The following is an 18,054-nucleotide window of genomic DNA, read 5'->3' on the forward strand; positions in this document are numbered from 1 at the left end:
GAGGTTTAGATAAATGCACTTGTTGCCTTTATCAGCCTGTTTTGATTTATCAATCAGAGCACATGTGACAGCGTGTTTGGGCAGACGTCTCTCAGAATTATGTACTCATAGCACAGTGAAATTTACAATGCAGGTTCTGTTCTGTACACCCATGGGAGGGCATGAACGTTCTCCCCACTGAATCTTTCACATGCCGCTTTGATTCAAACATGGAGCATTAAAGACAAGACATCCTGCGCCGCTACCAAGCACGAGAATATAACCTTTCATTCAGAAAATAGGTTTTCACATTATGACAAGTGTTCCCAGTAGATGTTGAATGGTGATAAACGAGAGATCAGATTTCCAATATGTAAAGCCAAATAATCACATACCCTTGCAGCCAGAGGCAGGTGCATTGTACCCAAAGAAAGTATGAGGCTTTGTGAAAGCCTTCTACTGCTTGGCTGCACATCAAGGCAAAGTCCTTCATTCCACTCCAAAAAGAAGTTTACGGTGTATCATGCGTATGCTAAGAATGCAACTCTCAATGGACCTTTGGTATTTGAAACATGATTGGGTCAACGATTTGACGTGATCTGTTCTCTAGTAACAATGCTCAGGGGATTTGCTCTGTTTGAGTGCTGCTGACTGAGCCATGTGGCCTCTGTTTCTCATCAATGATAGAGGGCTGGCTAAGGGAAGATGAAACAGAATAGGATATGGAGGTGAATGAAGACTCCCTCTGTGTTGAAGTCTTTTTTTTTACGGCCTGATGAATTATTCATCAAGTCTCCACACTCGCATGTAGACACACACACACACACACACACACATGCACACACACACACACACACACACACACACACACACCTTTAAACATAGAAACCAACATAATAGTGTTACAGACTGATGGACGGAACGTTTGCATTTTCATGTTAAGAAAATAAGAATACACAATCCCGACATTTTCATCTTGTCTCATTTTATCTCTATGATCAAACATAGATCTAAGAAAGATATCAGCCCATTTGATCAATATCAGTATCAGCCCCAAAAAATACAGGGATTTCAGTCGAGCCCTAATTTGAAGACATGAACTTGGTTGCCGGCTACGTTTGAAATTAACGCTTAGAAATCCAATGATGATGTTCTCAAGTCTGAAACATTTAGGATGACTTCATTAAACTAATCAGGAGGATAAATGGCATTAAAATAACTGTTAGTAGTAGGTGTATGTTCATAAAATGCAGGCTGGAAAAATATATTTAGAGCTTTTTTTGGAAAAAAATTAATTAAAAAGTCAGTGGTGCAAAAAAATATTGCAAAACACAAAGTTCAATGTGATTTAGAACATCCAAAAAAACCAGCATTAAAATATATAGAGATGTCTGAAAAATGGTCAATGGTCTATACTTGAAAACAGAAAAAGGATGCAGGCTTTTTAAAGCCCATTCCAGAGTCACATCACTCAAGTCAGATACCGTTTTTGGTGGGATTTCTCATATGAATACATGTATGGGATTCCTAATGCAGCAGAGATAGAGAGGTATACTTCTGTTAAGTCGTCCTTATCATCTCAACACAGACTACAGGATGCAAATGGAGCAGAAAATAAGGTAGCGAGTATGCAGTACAGAAATCAGCTGGAGAGGTGTATCCATTTTACCTGAAGAGACCCTCTTCCAGCAGAGCAGATAAAGATCAAAGACTTGCAGGTTTCAGGCTGAATGCTACATCTGAAGCCCAAAACTAGCTTTCCTAATCATTTGTGCTACCAGTGGGAGGGGTTGGAGTAAAAGCTATTAATCCTCATACAAAAAAAAAGACATGAAATCCCCCACCCCCAACATTCCTGCAACAGTATTTATGTCAGGGCTTAAATTCTGAAAAAAAGAAGAAGGCTAGTAGGCTACTTCCTCATTAGTCTGAATCATTTAAGACTGTGTTCTTATTATGGCAGTTTCCATTTCTTTTTTCTTAATCAGAGTAAGCTAATCTTCAAAAAAACAAAAAAACAAACAAGTGCAACTTTCAGTTTGGTGTGTGCTTATATAGCAGCAAAACAGCTTCATAAGGAAATTGTTGGAGGAACTCTCTTCAGGCATGGAAACTAATCTCTGGATTTCTTGTGTGTTAATACGATTTAAGCCTTTTAGTGTAAATCCTCAAGATCCTCAAGAAAATCACTGATAATTTGCACATCTGCTCTATACATATGGCAGCATATATGCTAACAAGGTCGTTCATGATGTGGTATAGGAATGCACAGGAGCAGATGTATAAGGCCTACAAAGAAACATGCATTAAAGAGCATGCATGTGGAGAAGACACTGGTACCTGGAAGTGAAGTTTCAAGAAAAATATGAGCCATCTTTCTCTTTAACCAAAAAAACTCTTACCTGACCAATAATCAAATCAGTTTCGAGGTGATTGCTGTGAGCAGAATATGCATTAGCAGAATGTGTACCTTCATTAATGGTTTTTTTTTCTTTTGTATGGAGGATTAACTGATTCCAGAAGTAACAAGGTGCAGGACCTGACTGTAATTGACTTTCTTTATAATGCAGGTGATCTTGAGTAAGATCACATCAAGTCTTACAGCAAGAATCTCCCAACCTTGCCAGGAGATGTGATTTAAAAAAACATAATAATGCTCTGTAGATTTCAGCTGGCTCATATTCCACAAGTATAACATCTGAAAGCTTGCTTATTTAAATTATGCAACATGGCAATTTTTATTTTTTTCTTGAGCCAGCCTTATTCACCTACAGCCCAAAGCTAGTATATGATTACGTTTACCTTTACTGCTACTTGTGAATTATTTCTTTGCACCCTTTTACAGACATATTCTGATAAGACCTGCTGCTGGCAAAAATATTTTTTTTTCAGGTCTGTGTGTCTCCATCATTAAAAACACAATTCACCATGTCTTTGTCTTTGCCTGACCTGTTAAGAGGGTCAACCACAATGGCCCGTGGATGTGACATGTTGCCTTCCAACAATGTCTTCCTTGTCTGGGAGGCTCTCTCCAGTCTGGCGACGCTGATAGTTTTCCTGTAGCCATCATTAGTCCAATACAAGTTATTGCCAATCCAGTCCACTGAGATTCCTTCGACATTGTCAAGTTCTGTAAAAGAGCCAACAAAAATGATTTTAACAAACATTTATTGCACTGCAAAGTCAAACAGGGAACTCTGGTCAATGTAAATAAAACAGGTAAGATTACATTCTGATAATGTCTCCATGAAGCCACTATCAGATGTTTTGTGAAATCCTGTTAAAATGAAAAATTTGGCCAACTTTTTTTCACACTAGCTAATACAGTTATTAGCACAGTTTGGTAAGAATTTGTTTTCGATGATACTGAATTCAGCATGTTTTATTATTGACGGAAAGCTTTTTTGCAGTAGTAAGTATATTGAAACGGAAAATAATATGTATGCATATCTGAGTACTTCTGAGTATTGTCTAACCCCACATTAATAAAAAAAAAAGAGTAATAGGTTTTAACAAACACATTTTACTCACCATCTTTAAGTATCGTTTCTCGACTGTTTCCATCAATCTTTTGCCGACCAATGAGGAAACTGGTTGTGTCAGCAAAGTAGATATGTCCTGATTCTGCATAGTAGTCGATGGCGCGAGGGTTAACCAGGTCCTCGATTGGCACCATATGCTCATCGTTGGATTTGATGTTCATATCAAGGCCTCGGATTACTCCAGGACGGCCCTTACCGTAGAAAAGGAAGAGATCGCTTTTGGGCTCTAAAAGGCAAGAAAAGACAGAACCCTATTTTACTGTTATTGTCATTTAATTGGTCTAATTCATCAATGCTGATCCCAGCATTAAACCCTCTTACTGGCCACATTGTTCTTATATGTGAGCCAGAGCCAGAGCCATCCATTCACGTTAATAGAGCCAGTAATCAGTGCCAATGACTGTACTGTCCACCTTCAATCATGCCTGCTTTAAAGTCGCATTAACAGAAGGAGAAGGAAAATCCTTGAACAAACAGACTATGCCAAGACTATGGCAGTGCTTACCTTGGCTCGTAACACTGTTTTGGTGTTTTTAAAATATGGTGTCTGTGAAGAAAGGCAAACAGGGCCCCAAGAAAAGTGAGGCAACTCCTTGGCGGCCCACCAGCCGCTCAGGGGGCTGTATGTTCTCGAACCCTTTGGGATCTTCCAGAGAGGCGAGAGGAGGAATGAAGGAGGGCTTCCAGTGAGAGAAGCAGACCTCTCCTCACACTCAGCACCTACCCAGGAGACTAGGATGCTGGGGGTGAGGACCACACATGCCTCACTTCAATTTATCATTCTGTGAGGGAGAGACCGACTACCCAGGAGACAATTAAGCATTGCAAGAGACCCAGATATCAAACCCCACAGTGACTGCTGTATGAAGAAGCACTACCATTTAGTACCGAATCTCATTATGCTCAGGGAGAGGAAAGTGCGAGCAAGACAGAGATAGCTGGTGTCATCAGAACATCTATGAAGGGGGAATAAATCAAATGTGTCATGCCAGGCCTCCCAATGCTTCGTTACCCCGATCGAAAAGTGGTGGGCCCTCGGATTGTGTCATCAATTTGAGCTACTGCTATTATTGTCAACAACACAATGTCCAGCAATTGATCAGACAAGCCAAAAGCAGACAAACTTAAAACCTCATTATGACAATAATCAATCAGGCTGGCAACGGGTCGATAGCGGAACGTCACTTTCAAATGGGTCTGTGTCACACAGCACTCATCTACATCACTGAAGGTCTGCAGCATGTGTATCACACTCTCATCTTCAAAATGACGCAGGAGCTTCACAGGCACATTTCAGTGTAAGACACAAAAATGAGGGAAAGGTCCCACTCTGTCATAACTCATGACTCGTGTTCATTAAGACCAGGAAGTCCAACTCAATGCATATCAATAAAGAAAACACATTGTCTTTTTTTGCTGCACAATGTTGGATCTTTTTTGTCCAGATGAAAATGTATACTGACTTTTACAGGTTTGTCCGTCAGAGCCAAGGCTGTAGCCAGTGCGACAGCGGCAAGATCTGGACTTGTAGCTGCCACTCAGAAGGCAGATGTGGGAACATCCACCCGGCTTTCCAAAAGACACCATTTCACATGCATGACTCCTGACTGTGGACAAAAGCAGACGGGATAAAGGGATCATTCTACAACACTGAAATATCCTCATTCTTCATCAAGACAGACTCGAGCTTGTATGTCACATGATATAAACGTTTGACACTTACCTACACGTCAAGCTACTAGAAATGTCCTTTACCTTTTGGCTGAGTGAGTTTGTGGAAAACACGTAGTTTTGCAGCTTTCCCAAGGCTGGCAAGTGTCCTGCTCTCAGCTGTGATGTTGAACCTGTGGATTTGTAGCAGCTCTGCTGAGGAACTCACTTTGGAAGGGTCTGAGTGGGTAGCATAAAGGTAGTCCTCAAACACAGCTAATGCATAAATGTACGACACCTGAAAAAAAAAAAAAACAAGGAGATTCATGAAGAGTTTCTTCATACATCATCCCTGAAGCTAAACATAAATAAAACCACAAGAGGCACAAAAAGTAAACAGAAACAAAAGTTAATTAATGAGAGGACTTTTATTTGTAATCATGTAGCAAGCATGAGGGGAGAAGGAGAGGCTGGTAGGGCTGTCTGCACATCTGGCAGCTCACAGGGTCAAAAAGTGGACTCCATGGGGAGGCCTCTGGCCCTGACACCAGAGCCTCTATGCTACATTTAGCAGGCTGACACCCACACACAGCGACATGGCTGGGAGAGCTCTGTTCACAGGAAGTCCACATAGGCTCACTGGGTCACACCTTAACATCAGAGGCACCAAGGAACATGCGTCAGAATTAATAAATAAAGAACAAACAAACCACCCAACCGTGTCTCTCTCTCTATGGAATTTGACTTCAGCACTGTACTTTTCCCTTTTTTTTTTTTCTCAAGTATTTTTGGACATGTTTTGCCTGTGTTATGTTAGAGGCAGGAGACAGAGTGAGAAGACAGGGGAGAAATGGACCCAGCTTGAATCAAACCTATGTTGCTGTGGTAGACTCAGCCTTTATGATTGAGAGGCACTTACTGTAAGTAGATAAACTGCTTGTATGTTCTACTTTTTCAATTTAAAGCAATGCCATAAAAGCATCTTAAATGCACACACTGCACGAGCTGAACCCACAGCACACTGACCAAATATTGACTGAATGTACCAACCAGGAAGTGAATAGCCTAATAAGAGTTATTAAATAATAAGAGGGCTGTCCAGCGAATTAGAGACGAGGAATTTGATCAAGCTGGGAGGGTTGCTACAAGTGCATAGCAGTCTCATGAAATCAAGGGGATGTTGAAAAAAATAAAATAAATAAAAATAAACAGACTCTGATGTAAGTGAATACAATGTGTTGGTTCAAACTGCTTTTAGTGGTCGGAAAGGCTATTAGCGCAATACATTGACCCTACAGTATATTTTTAGAATGACATAAAAAGCTGCACTTAACTGCACTGAGAACACCTAAAAGAACAAACGTGTTACACCTGAACACTGAATACACTGGCTGAGACAGAAAAGTTTCATTAAACAAAGACTATAGAAAGAGATGTCGAAAGGGGCAGCATGGAATTTGTTATGCGGCTAAAATGAAAGGAATGTCTACTGTCTAATGAGGCTGCAAGCAAATGGAGGAGGCAATGTTATGCAAAGATCACCTGCATACAAAATCAGGGGCTTGAGATGTAGGTTGTTTTTTTTTCTCCTCGTGAATGGTGAACATCTAGCCCAAGTCACTTGAAAGGGATTTTTAATGAATAGTCAAAAGCGGCGATGAAAGGCCTCAAAAGTGTCCTACAGGAAAGAGACTATTGATATGCTCATTTGGAGTACAGCCCCACATGTGCCTCAATTTCATAAATCATCTATCCTTTATTCAAAAGACCTTTTCTATGTAAATGAAGAGGGAATTATATCAACAAGCAGTGAATATACCACCTGTCTTGCAGTGATAAAGCAAAGTGCACTAAATTAGAGAATTAACCAAGAAAATCCCTCTCATGTTGCAATTTTAAGCCTCTAAATGAAGAGGAGGAAAGCAGCCACTGATAAGTGAACGACTGTGTGTTCAGATTCCCACTTACGTTTGTCCACAATGGCTCCTTCTGATGTGGAGCCGAACAGAAACAAAAAAAAACAGCACTTACAGTAAAACGTGACACTCACTTGGTTCCCATGGATGACGCTGTGCCTGTTCTTGCCGTTGTAATCCACCACGTCAATGTAATCTAGGTAGGCATCTGCCCAGTACACCAGCTTCTTGACCACATCCAATGCCACAGCTGTGGGCTGCTCAATTTTATAATCCACAAGGCGGGTCCGGTTGGTGCCATCCATATTGCAGCGCTCCACCTTGGCTACATTCCCATAGTCAGTGAAGAACATCATTCTGCAGGGGACAACAGTGTTTCAATGATTATATTCATAGAGTTCTGCCTGCTTGTTGGAAGAGAGACATGCATTTGCAGTTATTCTTAGACTGTTTTACTTTACTGTACATGCAAGTAATCAATTACAGCCAACATTTGCTTCTCTACAGAATCCGAAACCACCTTAAAATTCTGCAATTCATACAAGTTTGATGAAAAGAAGACAGACCAAACGGAAAGTAAGAAGGAATAAAACAGGAGAAACTGTAACTTTTGCTCAAATTTGAGATTTTTCAGTGAGTGGAGTGTGATTCTTGAATCGAATCGTGCGACACCCAAAGACTTAGACTGAACTTTATTGATCCCTTTGGGATGACTCTCTCAGGGAAATTTAGGTTCCCAGCAGCATATCAGACAAACATTAAATATAGCAGGTAACAAAAAAGTAACAATATAAAGAATAAGATAAAGTAACTAATAGAACACCCCTTGTTGGAAAAAAGCAAAAATATACAAATATGCATGGAAAAAGCAAAATATGGCTAAAACAATGATTATTATTATTGTGATTATTGCACTTTGGGTGAGATTATTGCACATAGAAGTGAAAGTGTTCATGTGTTATTGCACAGTGAGGGTAAAAAAAACAAACATCCCAGCCCTAGTACGGCATCCTGCTGTACCCAGTTCACTCTCTCTTTTTCCTTTTTAACTGATATTTGAGTTACACAAAGCCCTTCGAAGGACAGGAGTTGAAAATTAGCATCTGCTATAAACATGATGATACAACCATTGGGTTGCTGTTTTCAGTTTGTGCATGTGTATTATATCTATGCCCTTCAAATAAAACATTTCCAAAAAAAAACAAAAACACATGTATAGTTGGTGCACACTCACCTCTAGCACATCATTCTCAAATGTGTTACATTAGGAAATTTCTCATACAGTATTATATTTACAGCCATAAGAAAAGCACAACAAAAATACTGTTAGTTCTACACTGCAATCCAAGAACCATGCTGTTCCTTTATAACCGGGTCTTAAACATACTTAAAAAGTTGAAGTTGAATACGTGCATGAATAAAAAGTGTTACCACTTATTAAAAACCTCACTCAGCGGGAGTGGCCTGAGGTGCTGTTGCATTCTGGGAGTTATTGTCTTTCATCCACATGAGCCCAAAACATACTTTCTGTAATGTGTCGGTCAAGAATTATTTCATATTTCTACTTTATACCCAATGTCAACATAGATTCATGTTTCAGCGGTTGAAATATCCCTGTAATTGAACTTGTAAATGTTAGGCTCAGTCTTAAACTTGAGACAGCAAGAGAGCCTGTAATTAGTTATTAACAATGAAGCTACTGTTCAAATGAGTGTTTTAAGAAGACAGCTAATTCAACTGCCAGTTGCTAAAATCAACAAGCAACAGTTATCAGTTTAGCAGGCAAAATAGACATTTGCCATCGAGAATAATTTGAGTGGTCAGCATTGGCCCCTCCTTGTCACCATTAACTGCACAACCATAGAGATGGTTGATGTAGCAACAGTAACTAAGAGAGCGTAAACAATAGTCTTTTTTGTCAACAGAACAACATATTCTCTTATTTGCTAGATTCAGTTAGGTTAAAATACTGTCCACATTAATTAAACTGTACACAGTGTTGACACTTGCAGAGATGTATGACTCATATCCACCTTTAAGGTTTTTTTCCACCGACATCCAAATTGAGGTATTCTACTAAAAATATTTTAACAGTAAGACTAGACAGATTTTATATATGTGTCTAAGTGATTTTCCCAATAGGACCAGTCAAGTCACTATGTAGTCAAACTAGTATTAAAGGGATACTTCACCCATTTACATGAAGCTGTATATAATTAGAAACATGGTAGTAGTGTTGAATGGTCATGAATCCAACCCTCATTTTGCCCTGAGACGAGAAATATATGTTTTTCTTTGCCTGGAAGTTTTCTTCATGTGATGCAAAAAGCGTCATATTGCATCATATGAAGAAAACTTCCAGGCAAAGAAAAACACGTTTTTCTCGTCTCAGGACAAAATGAGGGTTGGATTCATGACCATTCAACACTACTACCATGTTTCTAATGATACAAAGCTTCATGCAAATGGGTGAAGTATCCCTTTAAGTTCAGATAGCTTTCAATCAGAAGTCACACCTCAAAGGTCTATCTAAATACAACCCCAGCATTAAGTCAAAAAAGCATCAAATCTGTAGGATATTACTTTATAAATCCCCAATGGGGAAATTCAGGACTGTACTTGAAGTATAAAACTGTATACAAAATTCTGCCTCTATTTATTCACAACTATACACATGATGGAGTTCTGCAACACCTGTAAGGAATGGACCAAACATCAAGCTTCTTTACACACATGATTAATCTACTGTGTGTACCCTTTTAATAATGTGTTATATTTTGTCAGGAAAAATCCTTGTATAAATGAATGTTAAATTGAAGCTGTATCTAACAAAAAGAAACAGTAGCATATTGTGTTTCAATGCCCTCCAAAAGAAGCAAAGTGAAGCTGCCGTTCCGATACAGAGAGACTCCATAACCTGGAGGCAGAGGCAATAAAAGCAGCATTTCCCATTTCCTTTGAGGTAATTTTGGGGACATTTAGAAGGCTTGCTGCAAAGGACCCGAGGGTGAGTCAAAAGACATAAAATGACAGACGTCTGATGCAGAGGAGCCAAACCATTTAGTACCTAAAAAATTGCGAGGATGGCTTGGAAATCAATCCGCAAAGACACAGGGAGCGAGCGCTATGTCAGACTGATACCGAGGACTCATGGAATACAGGTGTAGAGTAATTTATTTTTGAGGACTGAATAAAATCAGACAGACAAAGAAGTGATATGCCCTTTTTATGGAAGTGGAGATCTCACGTACTGTCACTTTAAGTATTCAAAACTGCTCAGGTCTGCACAAACGGTAATTAACATGGAAGGCTTGCCGTGCTGTCTTGCTGTGGCTCCGGGAGGACAGAGCTCAGACAGATACCAATGATAACGAGCTTCAGCCATAGAGCAGCGGGAAGCCGACTTAATCTGCACAAGTCAAGTCAGAGGAGAGATGGGCTGCCCTTTGAACCCAAGACCAGGCTGTGGTGGAAATAAAAAACTGTCAGCGTCAGCAAGGGACCCAGCTCCCCAAACAGGTGCACCTCCATGTGGCATACAAATGATAGCTTTCTGGGATTAGGATGGTGCTGATGCTGTAACTTTGTATTCTGCAGCCATGACTAGTTAGATCCATGCTAGATAGAAATTAGCACGTCTGAAAAAAGAAACAACATACGAGTCATATAGTCTGTATCTTACGCTGATCAGTAGACTGAGGAGACGCTGTTAGAATTAAGAAGTACTTAAAGTAGTTACTTTCAATTTTGTCCAGCAGTGACAGAACATATCCCTCCTCTGCATTGTTTAATTTGTAGAATTCAGGCAAAAATGCCCCCTCACAATGAAACAGCAATAATAATAGCAATGGAACATGTGAATTGGTTTGTTGCCAGCAACTGCTTTTAATAGCAAATTAAATATAACTGCACCTCTTAGGAACAAAGAAAGTGCAGCGTTTTACACAGCAGCATTTCTTTTCACAAATCTGAACAATGACTGATTTTTTTAAAGCCATATAGAGCCGTACATCTCTGGTTTCATCATAGAACAATATTATGTTAATACATCGGGCCATCATATGATATCTGTGGCTATCACTAAGTCTGATACAATTTCATCTGCTTTCGTTTCAGGTTCCTGCCTTTTTTGTTGCCAAACCAAACAATGGGTCAGTTCAAAAGCATTGATAGACCCAGAGTGCCGTAATGTGTTTTTTGACTTATACACAAAACAGCTCATAGCCCAGAGCACAGTAGGTATTCTTCATTTTTCCCTAAACTGTTTTTGTTAATAAAAAAGTCATATTCAAACTTCACTTGCAATGTTCAAAACCAGTCAATAGATCTAGCACTTTTCTTCACATGATAGGTTTCTTGTCAAGCATAATTCTATTCAACTTTCAAAAACAAATCAACCAATGTTCTACTCGTGAAAAACCACACACTTAATCAAAATGGCACTCACAGGGAGCTTCAATTTGTTTTTAAATTCAATTTTATTTTTTATAGTGCTGATCCGAATTCTGGCTGATGAACAAACCCAAGCATCAATCAAACTCTTACCTCTCTTGTAAAAGAGTAAAGTTTACCATCAAAAGCTTCCCAATGGCTAATTTAAATGTATTTTCTGATGGAAAAAAAAGAGGCAGAGATTCGGAAAGAAAATCAAATTGCAAAACAAAAGTGCCAAATGAGAACATATTCCATAAACACATTTCCTCTCACTGTGCTGCCATCCAACACCTCCCTGATTTCATTTGTTTTCGCTCCGTTGCTCCAGGCTGACAGACCTCTCTCAGGCCCGCCTCTTCAGAAACAGCTGTACCACTGTCTCACTAATTAGAGGCAGGGAGAAGCCTTGGAAAACGTCTGTGTGTTCTAAAGTGAGCAGCCATCATGTCCAGCTCCCATGTGGGCGAGCAGACTCTATACATCATGCCTCTGTACACAGTGCAGAATGGGCACAGTGTGTGCCAATCATGTGTACAACAAACATTTATTTTATTTTTTTTTACGAAAAACATCTTTACTTATCTGAGCTGATTCAATGGGAGTCAGCTACTCTAAAGTTCATTACCATAAGCCAAATTGCTGCCAAACAAATCAACACGGCCCATGTCATTAAGGAACCAGCAGCCAATTATTTCTGATAAGACCCTACAGCTCATAGTTTCAGTCCAAGCTGATGAATAAAGTACAGTTTATAAACCTTAGGTCCACAAAACAACAAGGTAGTTAGCCGTCAATCTGCATCCATCGTTTTTTGTAGAGAAAAAAAAAATACAAAACCTCAGAGTACCTGAGTACTTGTTCATAAAGTGATGAGACTACATGAGCATTTAGATTACTGTGTTTTTCCACCCCTACGACCAAGCAATACTTGATCCCAAAAGAAAACGCTGTCAGCTCTACACTTCACAATCAATGCAAATGTGCAGTGAATCTGTTTTTGAATGATTCTTGTTACTTAGTCAGTGAAATGTAAGGCTGAAGAGTAAATGGAAAAAAATAATAAGGTTCAGTCATATCAGTGTGAGTCTGTCAGGCTTAAACTCTGTTAGTCTAGTACAGTGGTGTCCAAACTTTTTTTCTTGCGGGCAAAAATAGTCGCGTTAGAATCGCTCAAGGGCCACAGGGTTTTTTTGTTTGTTTTTTTTAAATATTGGAAGGAACTTTTTGTATTTTGACCTCTTCAAAAAATAATGTAAATACACAATAACTAATTGCAGTGGGAAACTATTGTGTTCTAATTTTTTGGAAAGAATAGTCAGGCTTTTATAGGTCTCCCTCGCTAACATGAAAAAGAAAAAAAGAACGAAATATGCCATCTGATGAGGCCTGGGGCCAAAATCTTCTGATTCTTCGATTTGAAGTCAAGGGCCACAAAAAATCCACTCAAGAGCCACAAATGGCCCCCGGGCTGCACTTTGGACACCCCTGGTCTAGTGCTTTTTTTAGTCAGATGACTACTTCAGTTATTTACTTTGCAGTTATTTACTCAATGCAATATCACTGCTGATTTATTCACTGCAATATATCTGTTTATTTATTCACTGCAAAATGGGTAAATGGAATTTAACTTGTATAGTGCTTTTCTAGTCGTCTGACTAATCAAAGTGCTTTTACACCGCAGGTCACACCTACCCATTCACACACTGATGGCAATGGTTGCTATGTATATTGACAATTACAAGTAACTAATCCCATTCATACACATTCATACACTCCTGACACAGCAGGGGGAGGCATTTGGGGTTAAGTGTCTTGCCCAAGGACACATCGGACATGTTGCTCGCAGGAGCTGGGGATCGAGAGACAACGACTACCAACTAAGCCACATTATTCACTGCAATATAACATTTATTTGATATATACTTATTAAGATAATGTTATTATAGATCAGTCACTGCATTATAACTGTTAATTTATTGATTCAGTCACTGCACAAAAAACATGTTATTTACACTTATGTACAGGCACTGCTTCTCTCTCAATCTAAAACAAACAGTATATATATACTGTATATGTTTGTTTTAGATACATACATACATACATACATACATACATACATACATACATACATACATACATACATACATACAAAGCAGCGGGAGAGTCTTGGGGTTAAGTGTCTTGGTCAAGGACACATCGACCTTCAAGTTGACAGAAGTCTTATTATACCCACTGAGCAACTGCCCTTCATGAGCTCTATAGTATCTAAATACAAAAATAAACACATTTTACGAACAGTCTAAAGCATCATGTTGACATCCTTAATATTATCAATCACATTTAAATACTTGAAATAATGATAATTATATATATATATATTAAAAAAAAGGATCAAAGCAAAACATTAGAATGAGAAAATTTCCATGACAAATTGCAAGGCTCCAGCAACCCTATTGTTTCCTGTTGTATAGGAGAAACAGCTCAAGTGTTATGTTGGTAACATAACACTTTTTCCAAAATTGTCATCCATGTGATTGTCAACCACATGCTGTTCCTGTTTCACCTTCCTATGAAACTAGTGTGGGGTAGTTTTTTTTTTCTCCAAAGCCATCCGGCTTTTTAGCGATGTCTATAGAGAAAAAACATTCTAGTAATGGAATGTCCTGCAGGGCCATTTTTTTGCTGAGGGATGTTGAGTGAAATCAGTGAATACAAATGAATGTCTCGACAGTAGAAACTGTCTGAAGCATTACTATCCACCAAATTACACAGCTCAAAGAGAAAAGGGCTGAGTCGAAGGACAGGGAATCATTTAAATCCCTTCATTGTAACTCGCTCAGTCTCCCAGACAAGTCAATTGTTATGCATAGCAATTTTTTTCTCTTCCATTATTTTTTCTGCTTTAACAAAAGATGCATGATGATAAATGAGCCTTGTAGCGCATTCAGAGATGGTGTATCATGTTGACGGCAGAGCACTCACCCCATGAGAGGATCCAGAGCGATTCCTTTAGGATTGAGCAGGTCTAGCTGGATGATTGTGACGCATGTGTCTCCAGCTCGGTCACAAACAAATATCTTGTCAGTTACCCGGTCAACAAAATACAAGTTTCCAGTCAGCCAGTCGATCGCCATGTGCTCCACGTCTGCAGCAACGAACAGAATTGGAATTATTTAATAAACATAATACATGTCAAATATTTAACCAGCAACCATGACTTCCAGTGAGATTTAACAAAAGAGAAAAGACCAACCAGAGTCACTACATTGTTCTAATTTCTGGCTCTGGAAAAAATGCTCCAACACTTCCTTTAAAGTCACTCAATGGCATTTCTTCATAAGCCATTTGAATGTCCTCAACTCTTTCATTTCTTGTGATAATCTAAATTCAAACTTTGAGCAAGGAGTAATGAATCAATCAAAGCCCTATTAAGAGACACATCATCCTAACCATACTGTTGTGTGTTGTTTTATCAATATCTCAGCACACAAGATGCACATCTTTTAGTCAAATAGTTGGGTTTCACACTTTGAGAACAGCTAAGCTCTAAAACTTGGAAGAAAAAAAAGCAAGAGAAAAAGTGTGTACTGTAAGAGATGGCAACTGTGAGTAATTGGAAACATACGTTGCAAACTTTGTTGTGTTCTTATTTCCTGTTCCCGTGTGAATCCGCGCAGATTCCTTGTTTCAGCACAGCGGAGTTGCCCAGAGGACTCTGTAGACAGAAGCCAGCATACACTTTCCTGGTTTTGCTGGAAATCCAATGCAAGTGTTCCATTTACACCCAAGGACCTCAGGGGCTGGAGGCCTGTCCCATTTAGATGGGTGATGACAATCCGATCTGAAGCACCAATGAGAAGCATTGGACGGTTGTCACCAGCGTCTGCAGTGAAAAGAGGAATATAGAAGTTATTATTAACTTTTTATATTACGATTCCACAGTTGCTGTGTAGAAACATCAAGGGACCACATGACCCGAATGAAACACTAAATCACATTTTTTTTTTTAAAAGCATTAGAGGGGAAGTTGTCTCTAAGTGTGCTTTAAAATATGGCCAAAAAGAGGAATGAAGGACACAAACAAGAAAAAGAAAATGAAAAAGACCAAAAGCAAAATTGGACATGAATGGCAGAAACACAGAAGAAGAAATTAATCAAGGACAAAATGAATTTAAAACTTAATGAAACAGCATCAAAACAAGTCAAACAAACAATGAATAGTTTTTCAATTAAAACTTTAATGACATAACTTTGCAAATTAAGAAACCCAAACATTAACCTTAAGTGAAGGAACTGACTTCCTTCACTTAAGGTTAATCTCTCTCTCTCTCTCTCTCTCTCTCTCTCTCTCTCTCTCTCTCTCTCTCTCTCTCTCTCTCTCTCTCTCTCTCTCTCTCTCTCTCTCTCTCTCTCTCTCTCTCTCTCTCTCTCTCTCTCTCTCTCTCTCTCTCTCTCTCTCTCTCTCTCTCTCTCTCTCCTGCAGGGAGAGTCAAGGTAGGACAGTTTATGGCGGTGAAAACGGAGATGAACTGCTTCATGGGCTTAATTGACCGTGCACATTCTCTGACATCAGGTTCACCCCCTAAAATGGGGCCCTTATTTATGTCCATCTTCCACAAGAGTTCAACTCAAGGGCTACCCTCCTAATATAGGTAATAAATCAGAATGTCCGGTCAAATAACTGTTTCCCCTTAGCCCTCAGACTCAACTTTTATAAGTCAGACATCACTCTCTCACTCCAGGGGGTAGATGGGGTTTTGACTCAATTTCTTGAAAATTATCGGACACAGTTCTGCCCACTGACACTTAATCAAACATGGGAAATGTTCGCTAATGTAAAATCTGGTGAAAAGCATTGAGAGGACACCCAAAAAGACATTTTAAACGAATGCAAAAATACAATATGGGAGTCTTTGAAGGGTTGATTCTGTCATAGATTTTCCAACAGACACACCGAGTGTCTCCCCTCTCGCAGTACAACATATAGTTAGACATCTTCCTTTTCTTTGCTGAGGACAGTGTGTGTGTTTTCAAGTGGCTGGTAAGCTGAGCCAAGGGATGGATGGACAGAGCAATGAAGTTTACAGCCTACATATTTTAGGAAATAGAAATGATCCACATCTGAACAGAGACATTCATTATTCATTATTGTTTATTGTATTACTGCAAAACATCTAATTGACTATCTTACTTGCAAACTAATGTGAGAAAATATGCATCCCCCTGGTAAATGTTTACAATGTATAATAAATCACTGCTTTATGCCTATTTGTTGAATGTAAATTGTCCATCCATAAACAGGGAAGCACAATGTGACGTCACTCAATTAAGCCATCTGGACTTATTATATTTCTATTTAAGACCAAGGCTGCTGAACTGTCACTATGTGATTTACAACATTATTTTAAACTATACAATTTTATATTTTTGAAAAGAGGAGTCCGTCCACTGGTGCAACAACTTATTTCAATAGCTCTCCTCACACCCAAAACATTAAAGCCCGTCAATTTCTGCAACATGCACGGGCCAAATTAAAGGGTGTGTGAGCAACTATTGAAGTATTGAACTACAGCTTTTTAAATATGTCCTTTTTCTACTTGTCAATGTTTTATTTACATTTGACGAACAGCTCTCATGTATTATGTTATGTTTGTTTGACTTAATGTTTACATTTTGCATTGTTAAATCAAGTAAAGTTTATAATTCATTTCAAAAACTGGATGAACAAGTGATGGGAACCAAAATGGTCAGAGCTTGTAAACAAAAAATCCGCCTTAGTAAAAGAGGAACTTCTGTGTGTGATAAGTGCACCCAAGGCCAGATATAGCTTTTCTTAAATGTATGAGGGCTATATAGTTGTGTTCGGAAATATTACAGTGCAGCACCATTGCACCAGGGCGATATGTAACCATAGATAAACCTGATCACTCAAATTCATCTTCATTCCCAATCATTTTGTCAGAAGTGTCAACTCTTCATGTCAATTTGATATAGATTGCAGGTCTGGTTAAAGACAAGTACACCATCCTGCTGATGCAGACAGCCTTATCCTTATTTTGATTAAGTCTTTAAGAACAAATTGTTGGCAGTGGCTGAAACTCAGTGCTAAAGTCGGTTGTCTTTTAAGCGGAAAGTTTGGTGTTTAATCCTTAGCTCCTGCAGCGACGCGTCCGACGTGTCCTTCGGCAAAACACTAAACTCATCGTTGCTCCTTCTGCTTCAGTGGCAACATGAATGTGTATGAATGGGCTAGTTAATACTGATGATCTCTTAACATATAAGCGTCTGTCATTATGAGTGTTTGAATGTGTATGAATGGATGTGACCAGCGGTGAAAAAGCGTGTTTGAGTAATCTGGAGATTGGAAAAGTGTTACACAAGCTCAAGTCCATTTATTATTACATGTACAGTGTTGGAAAAGTGTATGGAAACACATCATTCATCACTAACAAGCATTTTGTAAAGTCCATTAAAACCGAGACATAAAAACCATCAGCGTGTTGTTGAGTCAGATTTATGTTCGAATTCGGAAG

The 18,054-nt window shown here is 39.0% G+C and overlaps 1 protein-coding gene across 2 annotated transcripts in view; it reads right to left on the reverse strand.

Moving 5' to 3' along the window:
- The window catches only part of lrp1bb (low density lipoprotein receptor-related protein 1Bb), a 276,595-nt gene that overhangs the window by 130,119 nt on the left and 128,422 nt on the right, over positions 1-18,054 (reverse strand). For both annotated transcript variants that reach the window (XM_079357144.1, XM_079357143.1), the window contains exons 5-11: positions 15,147-15,404; positions 14,504-14,666; positions 7,222-7,444; positions 5,277-5,469; positions 4,985-5,128; positions 3,511-3,747; positions 2,929-3,109 (exon numbers count right to left, since the gene is read on the reverse strand). In XM_079357144.1, the coding sequence (XP_079213270.1) occupies positions 2,929-3,109; positions 3,511-3,747; positions 4,985-5,128; positions 5,277-5,469; positions 7,222-7,444; positions 14,504-14,666; positions 15,147-15,404 (1,399 nt within the window). The remainder of the gene's footprint in view (positions 1-2,928; positions 3,110-3,510; positions 3,748-4,984; positions 5,129-5,276; positions 5,470-7,221; positions 7,445-14,503; positions 14,667-15,146; positions 15,405-18,054) is intronic.

Source organism: Symphodus melops, assembly GCF_947650265.1.
Source record: "Symphodus melops genome assembly, chromosome: 12".
Classification (NCBI taxonomy): domain Eukaryota; kingdom Metazoa; phylum Chordata; class Actinopteri; order Labriformes; family Labridae; genus Symphodus; species Symphodus melops.